Source organism: Salvelinus alpinus, chromosome 7, assembly GCF_045679555.1.
Source record: "Salvelinus alpinus chromosome 7, SLU_Salpinus.1, whole genome shotgun sequence".
NCBI classification, from domain to species: Eukaryota; Metazoa; Chordata; class Actinopteri; order Salmoniformes; family Salmonidae; genus Salvelinus; species Salvelinus alpinus.
The window spans coordinates 45,330,402-45,349,516 of record NC_092092.1 but is presented as its reverse complement, the minus strand read 5'-3'; the positions used below and the strand labels follow the sequence as shown (position 1 = coordinate 45,349,516).

At 43.2% G+C, this 19,115-nt stretch overlaps 2 protein-coding genes across 5 annotated transcripts in view; both read left to right on the top strand.

Moving 5' to 3' along the window:
* LOC139580189 (protein diaphanous homolog 2-like) overlaps positions 1–19,115 on the top strand; it is a 643,765-nt gene that overhangs the window by 351,109 nt on the left and 273,541 nt on the right. For all 4 annotated transcript variants that reach the window (XM_071408766.1, XM_071408767.1, XM_071408768.1 and 1 more), the window contains one exon: positions 998–1,092. In XM_071408766.1, coding sequence (XP_071264867.1) covers positions 998–1,092 — 95 coding nt within the window. The remainder of the gene's footprint in view (positions 1–997; positions 1,093–19,115) is intronic.
* Positions 1–19,115, top strand: part of LOC139580191 (uncharacterized) — a 222,460-nt gene that overhangs the window by 32,676 nt on the left and 170,669 nt on the right. The window lies entirely within an intron of this gene.

The window sequence follows — 19,115 nt, the reverse complement described above, 5'->3', positions numbered from 1 at the left end:
CACAAAACACCCTACTTTTTTGGGTTAGCAGCGGATATTAAGTGTGTTATGTTCATTGTTAGCTTTATTCATAGTAGGTGTTTAATTCATAATATGTGTTTCATTTTCACTCATCACACAATCTTACTGCCAAAACATTCCCTTTGGAAATGTGTCTTTGGAAACTAGCTTCATTTTTGGGCTGACATTTCCTTTGGAGCATAATATGAGAGATCTTTAGTGAAGTTATTATATTTGTTTTCAAATAATTATGGATCAGAGTAAACTTGCAAAATTATAGTAACTCCCCAAATTCCCATAAGTCCTGTTTCTGAAAATCCTAGGAATTTGGTAACGTAACCAGAATTGTGCAACCCTAGACAAGAGGTATGCTATCCTGTATACCAGATGTGAACGTACAGAGGGAGTGGACTGCCATAGAGTGGGCCTGCTGTAGCAGTGCTGTGAAGATACTCATTACCAGACCTCCGCTGGTGACTCCCACCCATACCAGCCAAAATGTCCAGATTCCCCTTGAGAGCATCCTCCAGGCCCACCTGGAGCCTGGGGTGTCCGGTGAGAATGCCTGCCGAGAAATAATCATTCTCTTCGCATCAATCTAACTCTCAGAACTCTCGTTCTCACTGGGAACCTAGCTAAGATGTAGCCGGGCCGATGCGCTTGACCACACCAGACCCACTTGGCATTTCTTACCTGAGATTCTGTCCTTATGTTGAATGTTGAATCTGTGGTTTAACCAAAAGTTAGGAGATTGACACATCAATACATTATCTGGTAATTGGTGCACAAAATGTTTGTTTTCACTAACAATCCGATCAAAGAGCTGAACGTGTATTACTTTTCTAAGAGACACGTTTTGCTCTGGGCTCGTTTTGCTCTGGGCTCTGTTTTTTTTTCTGAGGGGCCAATGAGTGGTGAAAGCTCTCTTTTGAACCTTGCCGGTCTAATACAAAAGAAAGAGGAAAATGACTTGTCTTCCCTTTCTATATCACAACAGCAATTTTCCTGGGCTCATTCCGGCTGCCTTATGAAGAGATCCGGGACATTGTGCTGGAGGTGGACGAGGAGAGGCTGAGCGAATCACTGATCCAGGTCAGTCCAACCTACCGTCTGACCCCCTTGGGTGGGCGCATGTGCGTGTGTATGCATGCATGCGGATGTGTGTGAACTGCGTGCACATGTGTGTTTGTGTGTGTGTCTGTATGTATGTGTGTGTGTGCTAGGCAATTGTAGTCCGTCAAGATGCACCTTTGTGTTTTAATGTGTGGTAGGTAGCCTGGTGACCCCATCTAATTTTTTTGGAACAACTGAGCATCACCCCATTCTTCCACACCATAGGGCCTCCTATTCATCCACTCATAATAGATGGTGTGGGACAAGGCTTGGCAAAACTCCCTCCAGCTCCACCTTCCTTTCCCCTGCCCTTTCTCTTATGCCATGATTGATGATCTAGCTATCGGTACCCTATTTACACATTGCTTCTGTATTCCTTGTCAGGGAGAACGGAATAATTGTGAATGGGGCGGCTCGTTTGAGGTGGAGCTGCATTGGCTTGGCACAAGAGGTGCAATATGCGTTGACATCGCCCGCCCTGGCCTTTTATTACTTCTCTCCTGCAGCCCCGTTTCCTTTTGTGTGTTTCTGTCTAATGTTAAGTAGCAGGCATATAGAAACGGGGGGATGGGAAGTGAATTAAAAAGTAGCACATTTCCATGTAAGCTTGGCAGTGTCTGTGTCTCTGTGAGCTAGACCACTAGGAGTTATCATTCCTATTGTCCCTGTGCAGTGAACCGTGCGTTCTCTCAGTCTTGACTGGAACACAACCAGTCTGTCGGCCTTTCTCACTCAGAAAAAGAGATCAATTACCCTGTAGATGTGCATTTTATTTGTCCTTTGTCGTGATGGTTTAGTAGTAAACACACACAGCACCACGGAAGGTCACTTCTTTGCTCTGAGGCTCTTCAAAGACAGTAGGAAAGTGTGGCGGCGTTGAAATATCGTCACGTATACCCCCTCTCCGGCCTCTAGGTCATCAGGCTGCCGATTATCCCGCACCCCTGTCACCATCGTCTCGCGCACCTGCGCCTCCTGACACTCACCTGGTCTCCTTCACCTCCATCACCTCCTTGATTGTCTTCCCTATATCTGTCACTCCCCTTGGTTCTTTCCTCAGGTGTTATTGACTCTGTTTTCATGCCGGTGTTGTTTGTGTTTCATGTTCGTTGTTTCTTGTATTTATTAAAACACTCCCTGAACTTGCTTCCCGACTCTCAGCGCACTCGTTACAAATATTTTTATTCAGATCTTTTCTCTCTGACCGCCAGCCGCCCCTGCAATACTGTTATTTTGAGCTCTGATAACCTTTAATTGGCTCGCAATCTGGCAGAGCACAGGGCCTGCGTTAAAGCACAACGGCTCAAACCCCACCGCCGCTTTGCATAGGCGTAGAAAAGCTAACGTGATGAGATTTTTCCACATTCAGCCTTTCCGTCGAGGGGAGATTCATCTGTCAACAGAAGCTCGGCCATATCCCATCCTATCCCATTGTCGTTCCCGATCCCTGTTCCACATACAGATATATGGCCGGGTCAAACAGTCACACTGTACTGTTCCCTCACTTGAACACTCGATGACTCACCAAGGCCTAAGTACAGCCGTGGGAAACGGTAATATCCCTTATGTGTTGTCGCCAGACAGACTTGTGGAATGGAGAGGTGACTTGGAATCTAAGAAGATTGTTGGTAAGCCGTGAGAGGAGAGGCGCCGGGGGAGGTATGGATGCAGGTTGATTCAGAGGGGGTAGAGTGAGCCTACCGCTGGGATGACACAGCCCTGAGTGTGGTCTCCTTCTCCACTCAGCTCATCTCCACTCACTCCACTGATGAATCACAATGCACGGACTGCTCTCCGCCGCACACATTGGCCATTTACACACACATGGCTGCACACAAACACGCCACCATGATGCACCTTTAGAGCCAGTGTAGGATGATAATGTGGATGATGCTATGATATTGCTATAAGAGGAAAGGGCACGTGATGGTGAGATCCTAATGAGCCCTCTCATATAGATGGGAGAAAGGGTTTAAGAGATGTGTTAGGTTACAGAGTGGTTCTCTGTAGAGGGGGATTTCTCTCTGCCTCTTCGCTTCCAGCAAAGGTCAAAGGGTAGAGTGAGAAGAGTTCAGTCCAGCCCTCCTTCACACTGCAGTCAAGGAGATGTCGGCCCCCAGGAGAGGAGAGCTAGGGAGGGGCGTGAGCGGCCTCGCTGTCACCCCCTTCGCCAAATTGACCGCAATGGGAAAAATCTAGAAAATTGTGTACGCAAAGCAAGGGCCTCGGTAGTCCACTCATGCCCACGGCGAAACCGATACTATCCCTGCTCAATATGAACCGGGGATCCCACGGCACCATTCCCAGGAGGCAGAGTATTTATTGAAATTTCACTTCAGTTCAAAAGGGCACCTCCACTACAGCTCTTTCAAAGAGGAATGTGGGAAGTGAATGAAGGGAAGAAAAAATATGGATGAATAGACAGACAGATAGATAGGGAGGGAGGGAGAGAAAGTAGGGCTCTTAATGTATATAAGACCATATTCAATTTCATCATCTTCCCGGCCCCATGTCGACACGCCGGGGGCGGCAGGTAGCCTAGTGGTTAGAGCGTTGGAATAGTAACGAAAGGTTGCAAGATAGAATCCCCGAGCTGACAAGGTAAAAATCTGTCCTTCTGCCCCTGAACAAGGCAGTTAAACCCCTGTTCCTAGGCCGTCATTGTAAATAACAATTTGTTCTTAACTGACTTGCCTAGTTAAATAAAGGTCAAATATAAAAAATAAATGTCTAATGCAATGATTTGTCTGTGAAACGTTGTGGCACGCCGGCCTTGACACGTCCATCCATGCGAAGTGTCACCCTGTCCGAGGGGAATACATATTGGAGTTGATTGACTCTCCATACGCTGCATTAGAAGCCATCAGCGCCCCACCCTATGATGTACAGATACCCGAACTCCGGCAGACACCACCAAACAGTCACCACCATCCATCCAGCACATCCATCCATAGGATTCTGTCTCTTCCATGTGCTATTAGCTTTACCTACATCCTCACTCAGTACAAATTCCCTTCCACCCACACATCTCCAGTCTTTCTATAAGATGCCATGCTCTGAACAATGGCCCTTTCCATTCAGCTGCTTCTCTATGAGCTCCATCTGATCATGGCTTTATTCACAGTTGCAGAGAGGTCAGTTTTGGATGTCAGCTCCATTTCTTCATCGCCACATACCCAGAAGATGTCAGATGGCCTCTGCGTGTCAGTACAAAAGACCCGCTGTAACAATTAGATGAAAACGTTGCAAAAACAGTATATTTTCTTTAACGAATGTTCGCCCATTAAAAAGTCTGAGTGTTTCACGGCAAAACCGGGGCAAAGGTCTCCTTGAAAAGGCCGCCGGGCTGACAAAGCCACTCAGAGAGGTGGCGGTGAAAGAAACGTGTGGAAGTGCATTGTCTGGGGACGGGGGCAGGCACATGTGACCCTCCCAGCCTCGACTCCCATTGTCTGCAGTGTGACAAGGCCACAACCTGAGGGCCTCGGCTCGCGCTCCCTGCTTCGCTCTTTATTCAGACCACATAATAACAGTTCAGCCACACTTTAAAACACCACTGCTCTGTTCAGACTGGTTCACACCCATGAAGTATTTTCAAGTTAATCACCGCACCAATGGGAGCAGGGGGTCGTGGACCGTGGGATGGGCTCCAACCACCACACTGACACACATTACAGTTCTTACTCTGGAGCACCCTTTTTCATTTGAACATGGCCACCGGCTATAATTGACAAAACAAACTCAAGAACGGCGAGGCAGGATCATTCCATTGCCAGTGTCTTAAGTTGGCTTTTCTGTTGGCTCCTTAATTATTCCGAGAACCCCGTCATGGCCTTCTCTGCCCTGTCGGGAAGGCTTAACTGACATAATGGCGGTATTTGGTTCGGTGCCCTTGTGCGGTCGGTGCCAACTGAGCACAAGAAGGCCAAACAATGCACAGATCATTAATGAGCTCCTCACAGGCCGGGTAACTTACTGAGATAATACATTGGTAGCTACAACGCAGGGGGTAGAGACCTAGAGCTGTGAAAGCAGCACCAAACGGCTACAAAAAAGACATGCCTAAGACTGCTTTTTCATGCTGCCCATTTGAAAGAATTTGTTAGAGGATGTAGTTTTCCCAGATTTGGAAGGTATTTCAAGGTGCTGTTAGATAATATCATTTTAAAGGTTTCAAATATGTTTGAAGGTTCTTTTAGGGAATGTACAAGTCAGCCTTATTCTCTGATTTAAAACATCACGCTTGTAAACCTTCATGTTCCTCCGACTGGGCACACAATGTTTCCACCGAAGACTGTTAAGAATCTGTTGGAGATCTAACATACATGCAGTCCCGTAATGCCCTACAGCACTTGTTGTACTCTTTGAGGTTCTTATCGGCCCCGGCTACACTATATACTGTGTAGTCAATCAGGCAGAGAGAGGGAGTCTATCATGTTCAATTGGCCTCCATTTCCAAATTAGCCATGTCACTTCAAAGCGAATGCATATACACGAAGAAATGTGAATACACAATGGCATATGTATGATCCCTTTGAAGGATACATTTTTTGGTCATTGTGATAATTTTTCTGTGGCAATGAGTCATTTTTTTAAAGGTACTTATGCCCAACCAAGGCCATGATAGCTCATAAAAATTACTCAAGTATTATATTGGTGTTATGAGATCTTCAAATTGCGTTAGTCAGAAGACACTTGACAGAGGGAGGGGAACATAGAACTTCTAGATTTCTCAGGGAAGACTTTGGTGTCAATGGCGAAGAGTGTCCATCATTGCCACAATTGTACCATTTTTTGTCGATCCCGTGGATGTTTTGATGTACCGTGACAACTGTGTGGAGCTAAGGCTCTCTCCTTGACCCCTCATTCGACATGAAAAACTAACTCAGTTAGTGGCTCTTTTGAGCCCAGCTTAAGAAACTTCTGCGGACTTTGCTGCTAGAACTCCTGGTGCTCTACTCTCTTCCACCAAAGCTTTAGCTGTCACTCACTCAGGCTGTGGCGAGATGAGATGGGTAAATACTAAATCTTTAGGTGCACTAACTTTTTGGTGTGTGTTTGTGGATACCGGACTGCACACTTGTGTGAGTATGCGTGTGTGTGTGTCCTTGTTTGTGTCCACATGCACCGTGAGTGGTAAAGCTCAGGCTCATTGGTGGATTTCGCCCTGGGGGCTTGTTTTGCAGAATATCTGAGTGGTTCCTTAATGTTTTATGTTGGCCGATGTGTTTAATATTGCCCCATATCCTTTTCAAAAGGAAAGGCTAATGACTACACGGCTCTACTCTGCTTATTCATTTGTAATCAATACGTGTTGTGTGCAAATGCGCTGTCGAGAGGGAGTATTAAGAGAAGAAAATGACTTTCAGATATAACGGAAAATACAAAGGGTAGTTTTAATGTGTTTAAGCCCAGCATGTCATAATGGATAAATATGGGCACATTGTTTGAAGTAAGTCATGGTAAATAGCTGTCGTGTCTTTGGCTATGCCGGATTAAGTGATACGACATGCTATTCTATAAAATAATTTCTCTGTAATTAATATTACCTGATTAAGCTAATCATGTAAATGTAATTCATGGCACCACGAAAGAATGTTTATAGAGCTGTTATCTTCCGAATAAACTCTTAAAGACCTGGTAATGTTTTACCTCAATAGCAGTCAATATATAATCGTCACCTTAGTCTCATCTGAAAGTTGTAAATTCTTGGTTATCTTCACGAACCCTGGCTAACAAGTTGAATCAGCAAATCAAAATGTGGTTTAATTATTTATTTACTAAATACCTAAATAATCACACAGAATTACATCTACACAGAATGGATCATACATTGATTACAAATTATGTCATAAAGGAAAAGGTCCCTAGCGGACGGAACATGTATGATGGCTGGTTACACAAAGGAGGGGGGTTGGGTTTTGAATGAAAGAGCGGGAAGACTGAGGAACAAAAAGATGTTGTGTCTCTATTGGGCCGTAGGCAGCTACTCTATCGTAGGTACAGAAACTTATGCATTCTACCGCCCATTTGGAAAAGGAAAATGCAATAAATATTTACTCTGAGCTGCGCTTCGATCAGTTGGTCGTAGATGGAAGGCCGTGTTGTCCTTTGAATAATGTCTGGTGGTAGAACGGATACTTGGTAGTACCTTCGTCATGTGGTAGAACAGCTCCTCTGTCCGTCCTCTCCTAGCCCACGTCTACAGTTGCTGCGCTAACGCAACGGCAAGGAGGTATCGGCAAGGAGGTATCACTTCTTTAGTGAATAAGAGTACCAATTTGCCATACTTTAAGCTCATGCTATAGTCTGGCTGGTATAGTCGAAATGCATCCTTTCGGCGTGTGGATCGTCATCTTCACATTGAAATGTGATGCTAATTTCGTTAGGTTCTTGTCGTTCAACCAGAACTCACGCTGAGGTTGGCTTAGTTCTTTAGGTGACCTTGTCCTTTTTAACGCGGGGACCGCAAGTCCTCACGTCCTTGGAACAGGAAGTTTAATTTTCGTCAACGGGTTTATATAGTGGTGAAAGAAGGGTGTGTTTCAAAGTTTACAACCCATGTCTGTTCACTTGGGCGGGGCCTCTGAGTGAGCAGAGTGGTGTTCTTATGACAAGCCGTTTTCTCTCATTAAGAAGCTAAAAATTAAATTGAATCTTTTCACAAATAGTTTCATTTTTAAACATTTAAATTGCACAACAATTCCATGTTAATCTGATAACTAGAATGTGTAGATTTTCCAAGATACAGTTTATGTCGTCCTATCATCAGTAATCATGTCTGTGAGGAACCTGTCACACTAGAGTAGTGAGGAACCTGTCACACTAGAGTAGTGAGGAGCCTGTCACACTAGAGTAGTGAGGAACCTGTCACACTAGAGTAGTGAGGAACATGTCACACTATAGTAGTGAGGAACCTGTCACGCTAGAGTAGTGAGGAACATGTCACACTATAGTAGTGAGGAACCTGTCACACTAGAGTAGTGAGGAACCTGTCACACTAGAGTAGTGAGGAACCTGTCACACTAGAGTAGTGAGGAACCTGTCACACTAGAGTAGTGAGGAGCCTGTCACACTAGAGTAGTGAGGAACCGGTCACACTAGAGTAGTGAGGAACCTGTCACACTAGAGTAGTGAGGAACCTGCCACACTAGAGTAGTGAGTAACCTGTCACCCTAGAGTAGTGAGGAATCTGCCACACTAGAGTAGTGAGGAACCTGTCACACTAGAGTAATGAGGAACCTGCCATACTAGAGTAGTGAGGAACCTGCCACACTAGAGTAGTGAGGAACATGTCATAGAGTAGTGTGACAGGTTCACGAAAATGGTTTGCTCCTACAGCCAGTGAGTCACGCGGCGGTGGCTTGCTATTTAAAGCAGACAGGCATCGAGACATTCAGTACTGTTCGACTGAACGTTAGAATAGGACAAACTAGTGACCTAAGCGACTTTAAGCTTTATGATCGTCGGTGCTAGGCACACCGGTTCCAGTATCAGAAACGGCCGGCCTCCTGGGTTTTTCATGCACAACAGTGTCTAGGGTTTACCGAGGATGATGCGACAAACGAAAAACATCCAGTAAGTGGCAGTCCTATGGGCGAAAACAGCTCTTTGATGAAGAAGGTTGAGGGAGAATGGCAAGAGTTGTGCAAGCTAACAGGCGTGGCACGATCAGGCAAATAACTGTGCAGTACAACAGTGGTGTGTACAACGGCATCTCGGAATGCACACGTTTTTACGAATGGGCTATTGCAGCAGACGACCACACCAGGTTCCATTTCTTACAGCTTTAAACAATAAGAAGCGGCTCCAGTGGGTACACTATCACCAACACTGGAAAATTGAGGAGTGGAAAAACATTGCCTGGTCCCACGAATCCCAGTTCCTGTTTCGTCATGCTGATGGCAGAGTCAGGATTTGGCATAAGCAGCAGAGTCCATGGCACAATCCTGCCTGGTGTCAAATGTTGGTGTTGGAAATGTTTTCTTGGCACATGTTAGGTCCCTTGGTACCAATTGAGCAACATTTCCATGTTGCTAAATTGGTACCAAGGGACCTAACATTTCCAGGCAAAGGGGGTCCTACCACCAACATGTACAGTACCAGTCAAAAGTTTGGACACACCTACTCATTCCTGGGTTTTTCTTTATTTTCACTATTTTCTATATTGTAGAATAATAGTGAAGACATCAAAACTATGAAATAACACACATGGAATCATATAGTAACAAAAAATAAATAAACACATCAAAATATATGTTATATTTGAGATTCTTCAAAGTAGCCACCCTTTGCCTTGATGACAGCTTTGCACACTCTTGGTATTCTCTCGACCAGCTTCATGAGGTAGTCACCTGGGACTGTGTAGCCTACTCCAAGTAGGCCAGAGTAGACTGATAAGACTGCTTTGATTTGGTGGAATGAAATAGGGTACATGCCATTTTGAGATTAGAATTAGAATAGATCAGTACAATATAATGAACCTGCCTTGTTCTTCATTCACAAATGGTAATTACAGAATTATGCGTCGTACCTTCCCCTCGCTCATAAACTCACCCATTATCCCCCTTTCTCCCCATCATACTTTACTTCATTTATTTAATCCGTTGTTTTATGTGTAATATCGTATGATTATCAGCTGGGTACATCACTTTCAACTTTTGGGAGAAGGTGTAGAGCGTACAAACTGCATGGTGTGAATTTTTCGATGGTAATTAGAATAACATGTTTAAGTGAATGTCTCTCACAAGGCAATCAGTCCCATGGTAACTATTGGTCACAATTTCAAAGTGTGAGCAGGTTTTCTGCACGCCTTGTTGCAGGAGAAACACTTTGTAGATCAAGTGTATTCATGTAAATTACGGCCAGATGTAGCAGTTGAAATCAAAACATTTTGTTTTGAAATAAGGACGGATGAGCAAAAAATAACCCCATACCTACTGTTCAATATGGTGGTGTATATTTGATGTCATGGGGCTATTTTGCTTCCAATGGTCCTGGGCCCCTTGATAAGGTCAATGGCATCATGAACTTTACCCAGAACAAGGACATTTTAGCGGCAAACATGGTTGCCTCTGAGAGGATGCTGAACCTTGGCCGCAAGTGGATCTTGGATAATGCACATATGCACACTCGTACACGCACACATAGATGCACACAAACATGCGGGTGTACGCATGCACATACAGTGCCTTCAGAAAATATTCACGCCACTTGACTTTTTACACATTGTAATGTGCTTCACACAATATACTATAATGACAAAGTGAAAACATGTTTTTAGAAATATTTGCACATTTATTAAAAATGAAATACAAAAATATCATATTTATCATACAGTTGAATTCGGGAAGTTTACATACACCGTAGCCAAATACATTTCAAATCAGTTCTCCTCAAATCCTGACATTTAATCCTAGTAAAAATGCCCTGTCTTAGGTCAGTTAGGATCACCACTTTATTTTAAGATTGTGAATTGTGAGAATAATAGTAGAGAGAGAGTGATTTTTTTTCAGCTTTATTTATTTCATCACATTCCCAGTGGGTCAGAAGTTTACATACACTCAGTTAGTATTCGGTAGCATTGACTTTAAATTGTTTACTTGTGTCAAATGTTTTGGGTAGCCTTCCACAAGCTTCCCACAATAAGTTGGGTGAATTTTGTCCCTTTCCCCCTGACAGAGCTGGTGTAACTGAGTCAGGTTTGTAGGCCTCCTTGCTCGCACACACTTTTTCAGTTCTGCCCACACATTTTCTTTAGGATTGAGGTCACCCTTTTTCCTCAACATAACAATAGTCATTATGGCCAAACAGTTCTATTTTTGTTTCATCAGACCAGAGGACATTTCTCCAAAAAGTATGATTTGCAGTTGCAAACTGTAGTCTGGCTTTTTTATGTCGGTTTTGGAGCAGCGGCTTCTTCCTTGCTGAGCGGCCTTTCAGGTTGTCGATATAGGACTCGTTTTACTGTGGATATAGATATGTTTGTACCTGTTTCCTCCAGCATCTTCACAAGGTCCTTTGCTGCTGTTCTGGGATTGATTTGCACTTTTCTAACCAAAGTATGTTCATCTCTAGGAGACAGAACGCGTCTCCTACCTGAGAGGTATGACGGCTGCGTGGTCCCATGGTGTTTATACTTGCATACTATTGTTTGCACAGATGAGTGTAGTACCTTCAGACGTTTGGAAATTGCTCCCAAGGATGAACCAGGCTTGGGGAGTTCTACAATTTTGTTACTGAGGTCTTAGCTGATTTCTTTTGATTTTCCCATGATGTCAAGCGTTGAGGCACTGAGTTTGAAGGTAGGCCTTGAAATACATCCACAGGTACACCTCCAATTGACTCAAATGATGCCAATTAGCCTATCATAATAATTTTCTGGAATTGTCCAAGCTGTTTAAAGGCACAGTCAACTTCTGACCCACTGGAATTGTGATACAGTGAATTATAAGTGAAATAATCTGTTTGTAAACAATTGTTGGAAAAATGACTTGTGTCATGCACAAAGTAGATGTCCTAACCGACTTGCCAAAACTATAGTTTGTTAACAAGACATTTGTGGAGTGGTTGAAAAACTAGTTTTAATGACTCCAACCTAAGTGTATGTGAACTTCCGACTTCAACTGTAAGTATTCACACCCGAGTCACGACGTGATAGAATCACCATTGGTAGTGATTACAGCTATGAGTCTTTTTGGGTATGTTTCTAAGAGCTTTGCAGACCTGGATTGTACAATAATTGCATTTAAACAATTTTCAAGGTCTGTCAAGTTGGTTGCTGATCATTGCTAGACAGACATGTTCAAGTCTTTTTAAGCCTATTTAAGTAAGATTTTTAACTAGGCCACCCAGGGACAATTCAATGTCATCTTGGTAAGCAACTCTAGTGTATATTTGGCCTTGTGTTTTAGGTTATTGTCCTGCTGAAAGGCGAATTTTCTCCCTGTGTCTGTTGGAAAGCAGACTGAACCAGGTTTTCCTTTATGATTTTGCCTGTGCTTAGCTCTATTTTGCATACCCATAACATGATGCAGCCACCACCATGCTTGAAAATATGAAGAATGGTAGTCAGTGATGTGTTGTGTTAGATTTGCAGGATGCATCTTTTTTATTCTGTACAGCTTTCTTCTTTTCAATCTGTCATTTAGCTTTTTATTGTGGAGTAACTACAATGTTGGTGATCCATCACAAGTTTTCTCCTATCACTGCCAATAAATTGTAACTGTTTTAATGTCCCCACTGGCCTCATGGGGAAATCCCTGAGCAGTTTCATTCCTCTCCGGCAACTGAGTTAGGAAAAACGACTGCATCTCTGTAGTGACTGGGTCTATTGATACACCATCCAACGTGTAATTAATAACTTCATCATGCTCAAAGGGATATTCAGTGTGTGCTTTTTTATTTTTACCCATCTACCAATAGGTGTCCTTCTTTGCGAGGCATTGGAAAACCTCCCTGTTCTTTGTGGTTGAAAAAACATAATTCAGATTTGACATTGTGGGATGTTGTGTGTAGGCCAGTGACACCAAATCTCTATTTAATAAATGTTAAATTCAGGCTGTAACACAACACAATGTGGAATGTCAATGGGTTTGAATTATTTCTGAGGGCACTGCACATATGCATGCACACACACACACACACACACACACACACACACACACACACACACACACACACACACACACACACACACACACACACACACACACACACACACACACACACACACACACACACACACACACACACACACACACACACACACACACACCCACACACACCCACACACACACACAGTATCCTATAGAGTGCTATATCCACTTGCTCAGACATGTCTATGAGATCCCTCCCTTCCCATAATCCCTCTTTACATACTCTGTGGGAAATGTAACTGTTCAGGTGTGCACACATTTCAAAATCCTCCACATTTTTTAAAATACACATTTAATGTCACACCAAGTCATTTCAGCTTTGCCAACTACATCCCTCAACGCCCCACAATGTATCAATGTATTTAATAATTTTCTCATTTCATGTAATATTTAATGCGATTTTGATATCTGTCACCCTTGGTTTGTCAGTCTGTCGCTGAATAGCGACCCTCCATGAGATTCTGAGCTGTTAGTTTGGTTTGGAGTAAATATCCTGTTTGGGTTATGTCTGAGTGATCTACTCTAGATTAGCCACATCCAAACAGTTTAGTCTACAAACTTGTCAAAATCTCTGCCTGTAAAGGAAATAACACTCGGGAATTAAAGAAATGTATGCCTTCTGTTGGTTTTTATGTTAACTTTGGATTGACAATTTGGCAGACTGACAAAATCAACTCTAGAAATAGCTGATTGCTGAAATATATTTTTATAGGACCTATCTGATTCCATGGCCCTGGGCTTTCTGCCACCTGTTTCCACTAATTTATGTACTTTATTAGTGTTGATTGAGGAGAAAGCGCACCCTTATTAATATTAAGTGTTTTATTATTTAGTCAGGAGACAGACCGAAGAAGCGGAATGAGGACATATTTGTACACACTCAGTTAATTCCTCACTATGGGGATAAAGAGTCTGCATAGATGCTGTCATTAAAATTGTTTATTGGGATTTGACATGAAAGGCATCTGAAGTTACTCTGTTTGAAATAGGCATACTAAATATGTCATGACGTGCCTCCTGGTTTAACAATTAAAATATATATATAAGTTATATACTTTTTTGTTGTCGTCAATTTATGGTGTATTCAAGCATACCAAACAAAAATGTCTTAGTCATTCGTTTTGGCATCCACTCATTTGCATACTGTGCAGATGTAGCACATGGGGATGTGTGAAACTTACTCCTCAGCATTAAGTTTCCCGCTTACGTCGCCTCATTAGCTAGCGTTTGAGGGAGGATGGTCACGTGTTTGTGAGGCAGAGGTCCCAAGTTCGCACCAGGTATGGTGGTACTCGCTAAGCAAGGAGCCTCATCTTCTTCCATTATCTGTTTTCAGAGTTACCTGCAATTCAATCCCCTAAAACTGCCTCAAACTATCACGTTTCCACCTTTCAAGAGTTGGAACTCAGAAACTCAGTTTGAAAAAAGAAATCATCATTGACGAAACTGTCATGATTAAAATGAAAATGGATGTGGAGACCTTTTTAGAAGGGCACTTGTTTGACTGCTCTTCAGTATCGAACTCAGAGGCCTTTGGAGACCTGCTGCGGTGCCACAGCGGGAAGACGTCAGTCCGACGTTACACTTCATCACAGCAACACAGGGAGAAAAACACCATGCTCTGACACAAATCAATTAAAACGAGAAAATTGCATCTGTCAAACACATCGAAAACCACAACTTGCTGTCTTTGAATGGGATGTGAAAAATCTCAAATGTTTCTGTGTCGGCTTCCCACGAGGTGTTTAGAGAGGAAAACAAAGAGTTTCCCCCCTGATTTGTCCTGTTGTTTGAGTCCTTTGACTTTAATAAAGAGTTTAATGCTTGGATAACATTTTTGTTGATTGTGCTGTCCCTGTGACTATAATTTGAGATTTGTTGATCTTCCCTTCTCCCCGACTTCACTGTTGGGAATATTCACTGCCTGAAGAGAGAATCACAGGAAAAGTAGATTTCTGCCATACAAAGGAAACAGGAGAGAAATTGGTCCACGTAACCTGTGTGTGTACATATTCTTCCAATCAGAAAACAACTTGATAGTAGAATGAGCACTGTGTCAAAGTCCAACTGTATGCTTCATACAGTCTCATGAAATACCTGATAGATGACTGAAACAAGACATGTCATCATATTACAATTGTATTCCGCAATATCACTTATAGATGTTCTTTAATTGGAGTATGAATGCAGGGAACCAGTTTCTTGATAGTTGGTCCTTTCTCATACAATATTTTATAGTATTCCTAATCAACAGAATGACCCATTAGTACAGTTTCCATGCACAATCAGTGCCCATTGGTCAATACAAATAGTTACACTATCTGTTGATCTATCTGGACGTCATTAGTCTCCAGGACCCCAAATGAACATGTGGTAACTGTAGCAGCCCTCCAATAATTACATTTACATTTAAGTCATTTAGCAGACGCTCTTATCCAGAGCGACTTACAAATTGGTGCATTCACCTTATGATATCCAGTGGAACAACCACTTTACAATAGTGCATCTAACTCTTTTAAGGGGGGGGGGGTTAGAAGGATTACTTTATCCTATCCTAGGTATTCCTTAAAGAGGTGGGGTTTCAGGTGTCTCCGGAAGGTGGTGATTGACTCCGCTGACCTGGCGTCGTGAGGGAGTTTGTTCCACCATTGGGGTGCCAGAGCAGTGAACAGTTTTGACTGGGCTGAGCGGGAACTGTACTTCCTCAGAGGTAGGGAGGCGAGCAGGCCAGAGGTGGATGAACGCAGTGCCCTTGTTTGGGTGTAGGGCCTGATCAGAGCCTGAAGGTACGGAGGTGCCGTTCCCCTCACAGCTCCGTAGGCAAGCACCATGGTCTTGTAGTGGATGCGAGCTTCAACTGGAAGCCAGTGGAGAGAGCGGAGGAGCGGGGTGACGTGAGAGAACTTGGGAAAGTTGAACACCAGACGGGCTGCGGCATTCTGGATGAGTTGTAGGGGTTTAATGGCACAGGCAGGGAGCCCAGCCAACAGCGAGTTGCAGTAATCCAGACGGGAGATGACAAGTGCCTGGATTAGGACCTGCGCCGCTTCCTGCGTGAGGCAGGGTCGTACGTAATCTCCCCCAGGTGCTGAATGTGTTTGTCTGGAGGTCTGACGTGAGGAGTCTGGCCTAACCCTATGGGGACTGCTGATAATTAACTAGATAACAGACAAATTAAATAATAATCACACTGAGAAATTCCATCTCCATCTCAAACTCTTTACCAAACCGAGCAGCACAGACTGAAGTCTGGGAGACACCAGTGGAAGCGGTCGCAGGCGAGTCCACAACACACTCTAATTGTCTCTTCTGAACTTGCTGCCGCGGAGGAAAACAACCCCAATAATCGGATTGTGGGAGCATTAGTGATGATGATTGCCGAAGCTGACTGGTTTCGTTGTTGTGTAGTTGCATTTACTCCTGAATCAAAGATATGTTGTTCAGGAGGGCTTTGTTGTTCAACCCAACTGCCAGGGTAATATTCCTCACACTCGGAAGAGATATGAAGAGGACATAGGAAGAAAATTCCGCTGGCATAATCCCTCTTTACGTGGCGATGGATCTTTGTTGCACAATTCAAATCAAATCAAACTTTATTTGTCACATGCGCCGAATACAACAAGTGTAGACCTTACCGTGAAATGTTTACATACAATCCCTTAACCAACAGTGCAGTTCAGAATACAACGAGTGTAGACCTTACCGCGAAATGCTTACATACATGCCCTTAACCAACATTGCAGTTCAAGAGGAATGAACAAAATATTTACCAAATAAACAAAAGTAAAAAGTAATAAAAAAGTTACACAATTAAATAACTATAATGACGCTATATATAAGGGGTACCGGTACCGAATCAGTGTGCGGGGGTACAAGTTGTTGAGGCAATTTGTACATGTAGGTAGGGTTGATGTAACTATGCATAGATAATAAACAGTGAGTAGCAGCAGTGTACAAACAAATGGGGGGGGTCAATGTAATTAGTCCGGTGGCCATTTGATTAATTGTTCAGCAGTCTTATGGCTTGGCCGTACGGTAGCAGAGAAAACAGTCTATGACTAGGGTGACTGGAGTCTCTGACTATTTTATGGGCTTTCCTATGACCCCGCCTATTATATAGGTCCTGGATGTCAGGAAGCTTGGTTCCAGTTATGTACTGGGCCGTACACACTACCCTCTGTAGCGCCTTACGGTCAGATGCTGAGCAGTTGCCATACCAGACGGTGATGCAACCGGTAAGGATGCTCTCGATGGTGCAGCTGTAGAACTTTTTGAGGATCTGGATACCCATGCCAAATCTTTTCAGTCTCCTGAGATGGAAAATGTTTTGTCGTGCCCTCTTCACAACTATCTTGGTGTGTTTGGACCACGATAGTTTGTTGAGTGATGTGGACACCAAGGATCTTGAAACTCTCGACCCGCTCCACTACAGCCCCATCGATGTTAATGGGGGCCTGTTCTGCCCATCTTTTCATGTAGTTCACGGGAGATTGTGTCCGCAAAACCCGCAAAGAGCTCCAAACCAGTTATTTAATATACCATGGGAAGACAATAGTCGAGTGGCAGTTTGAATCTACAAAAAAATATATATATATGTTTCTGCTACACAAGCCGAGAAAAGTTACAGTAATATTATTTTGAATTGGATTGCGAGGTTTTGGAGGTTCTTTCCTGGTTTGCACTTTAAAACTAACAGGGTTAATATTCAAATGTGTTTTGCACACAATAAGAAGTGTGTCATAAACTGTGACCAACTTTGAGCGTACGTTTACTTAATTTTTCACTGCAAGGTGGTATCCATTTATGTTTCTAGAATGATTTTCTATCAAATATGTCATTTTATTAATGGACAATAATTTACTTTCATAATGTCTAATAAGCAATGATCAGCAGCTTCTCCATGGAGAACAGTAGAACTTAGTGGAGTGAGTAATCAATCAATCAGAGTTTCTGCCTGAGAGGTCAAGAGTGAATAGCTGTCTCTTTTTGGGGTGGGAATTAAGGGCTGAGTCCCAAATGGCACTCTATTCCCTATAGAGTGCACTACTTTTGGCCAGGGTCCATAGAGCCATTTGGAAGCCCCATCATTTGTACACCGTAGCCGTTATTACACTGTACTCAAATGTTATGGAACGTCATCTCCCACATCCCATTCTATGCGCTGGTTCTTAATTGGTGTCCACTATGATTAATAGTGTTCATTATTAAAATATAATGAGGCTACATAACTGGCACACACTTGTTAGCTCTAATTGGGAAAACATTCCGTGGCTAATATAGAAGGAACACACGTTTCATAGAACTGTTGCAGCCCATACTGGAACTGACAAACCCCACAGTATTTCTTTCCAACTTGTTGGTTTCTCGACTGGTGACTCCCCAGGGGAAGGGGAGAGCTGTCATCATTAGTGGACAGTAGACTCTGGCCCATGTACTGTGTGATGGCTCATGGCTGCTGTAGTCCAGGGCAGTGGTCAATGTGTATGTGTGTGTGTGTGCCTATGTGTCTGTGTGTGCGTCTTTGTATGTGTGTGTGTGCACCTATGTGTGTGCGCGTGCATGTCTTTGTCTGTCCTGGTCTAGCCTTGTCATGTGACCAAGGTCCAGCCTGCTCCTGCTTTCTAAATTAGGGGAGCTAATGAGGGAGGAAGACACCAGAAGATCAGGGAAAGGGCACCTCTCCTCCTCCTCCTCTTTCTCATCCTCCTCTTTCCGAGAATAATAAAAAAAAATCCCTGCTGTGCTTCATTTAATTTACTGAACTGACCTTTCCATGCACAATTAACATTTAAGGGAAATTAAGCTTTTCTCCCTCCTCCTCCTACTCATCTTCCTCACTTTTTGGACCTGTATGATAATTGTAAAGTTCGACTTTGGCTTTCTGAAAGTCAAATTCAATTTCAGAAACTACGAACACCAGGTTAATCTTATGTAATCTTACTTATGAATGGTAAATAGCCATGAATTCCAAGTAAACAGGTGTTTGAACTGTGTTTCACCGGAGCTCTTCTCACTGAGGTTGATGCATCCAGCAGTGAGAGCACCAGATAACCTGCCCTTTTCTTATCCATCCTCCTACCTCTCAACTAGGGATGGGTATTTTAAATGATTTCACTATTCAAATAATATCTCCCCCAAAAAATTCTGGATATTTGGATAGTCAAAATATATGTTTTAAAGAATTTAAAAAAGGGTTTTCAACTTAAATGGGGACTTGCTTGCGCTACTTGTTGTTTCAGTACAACCATGTGGGGGAGGGGTGTTAGAGGAGCAGGGTCTGTTGTCTGACAGGAGGGAGAGAGAACCCTTACAAAAAAAATATACCATGGTAGTACAATGAAAAAA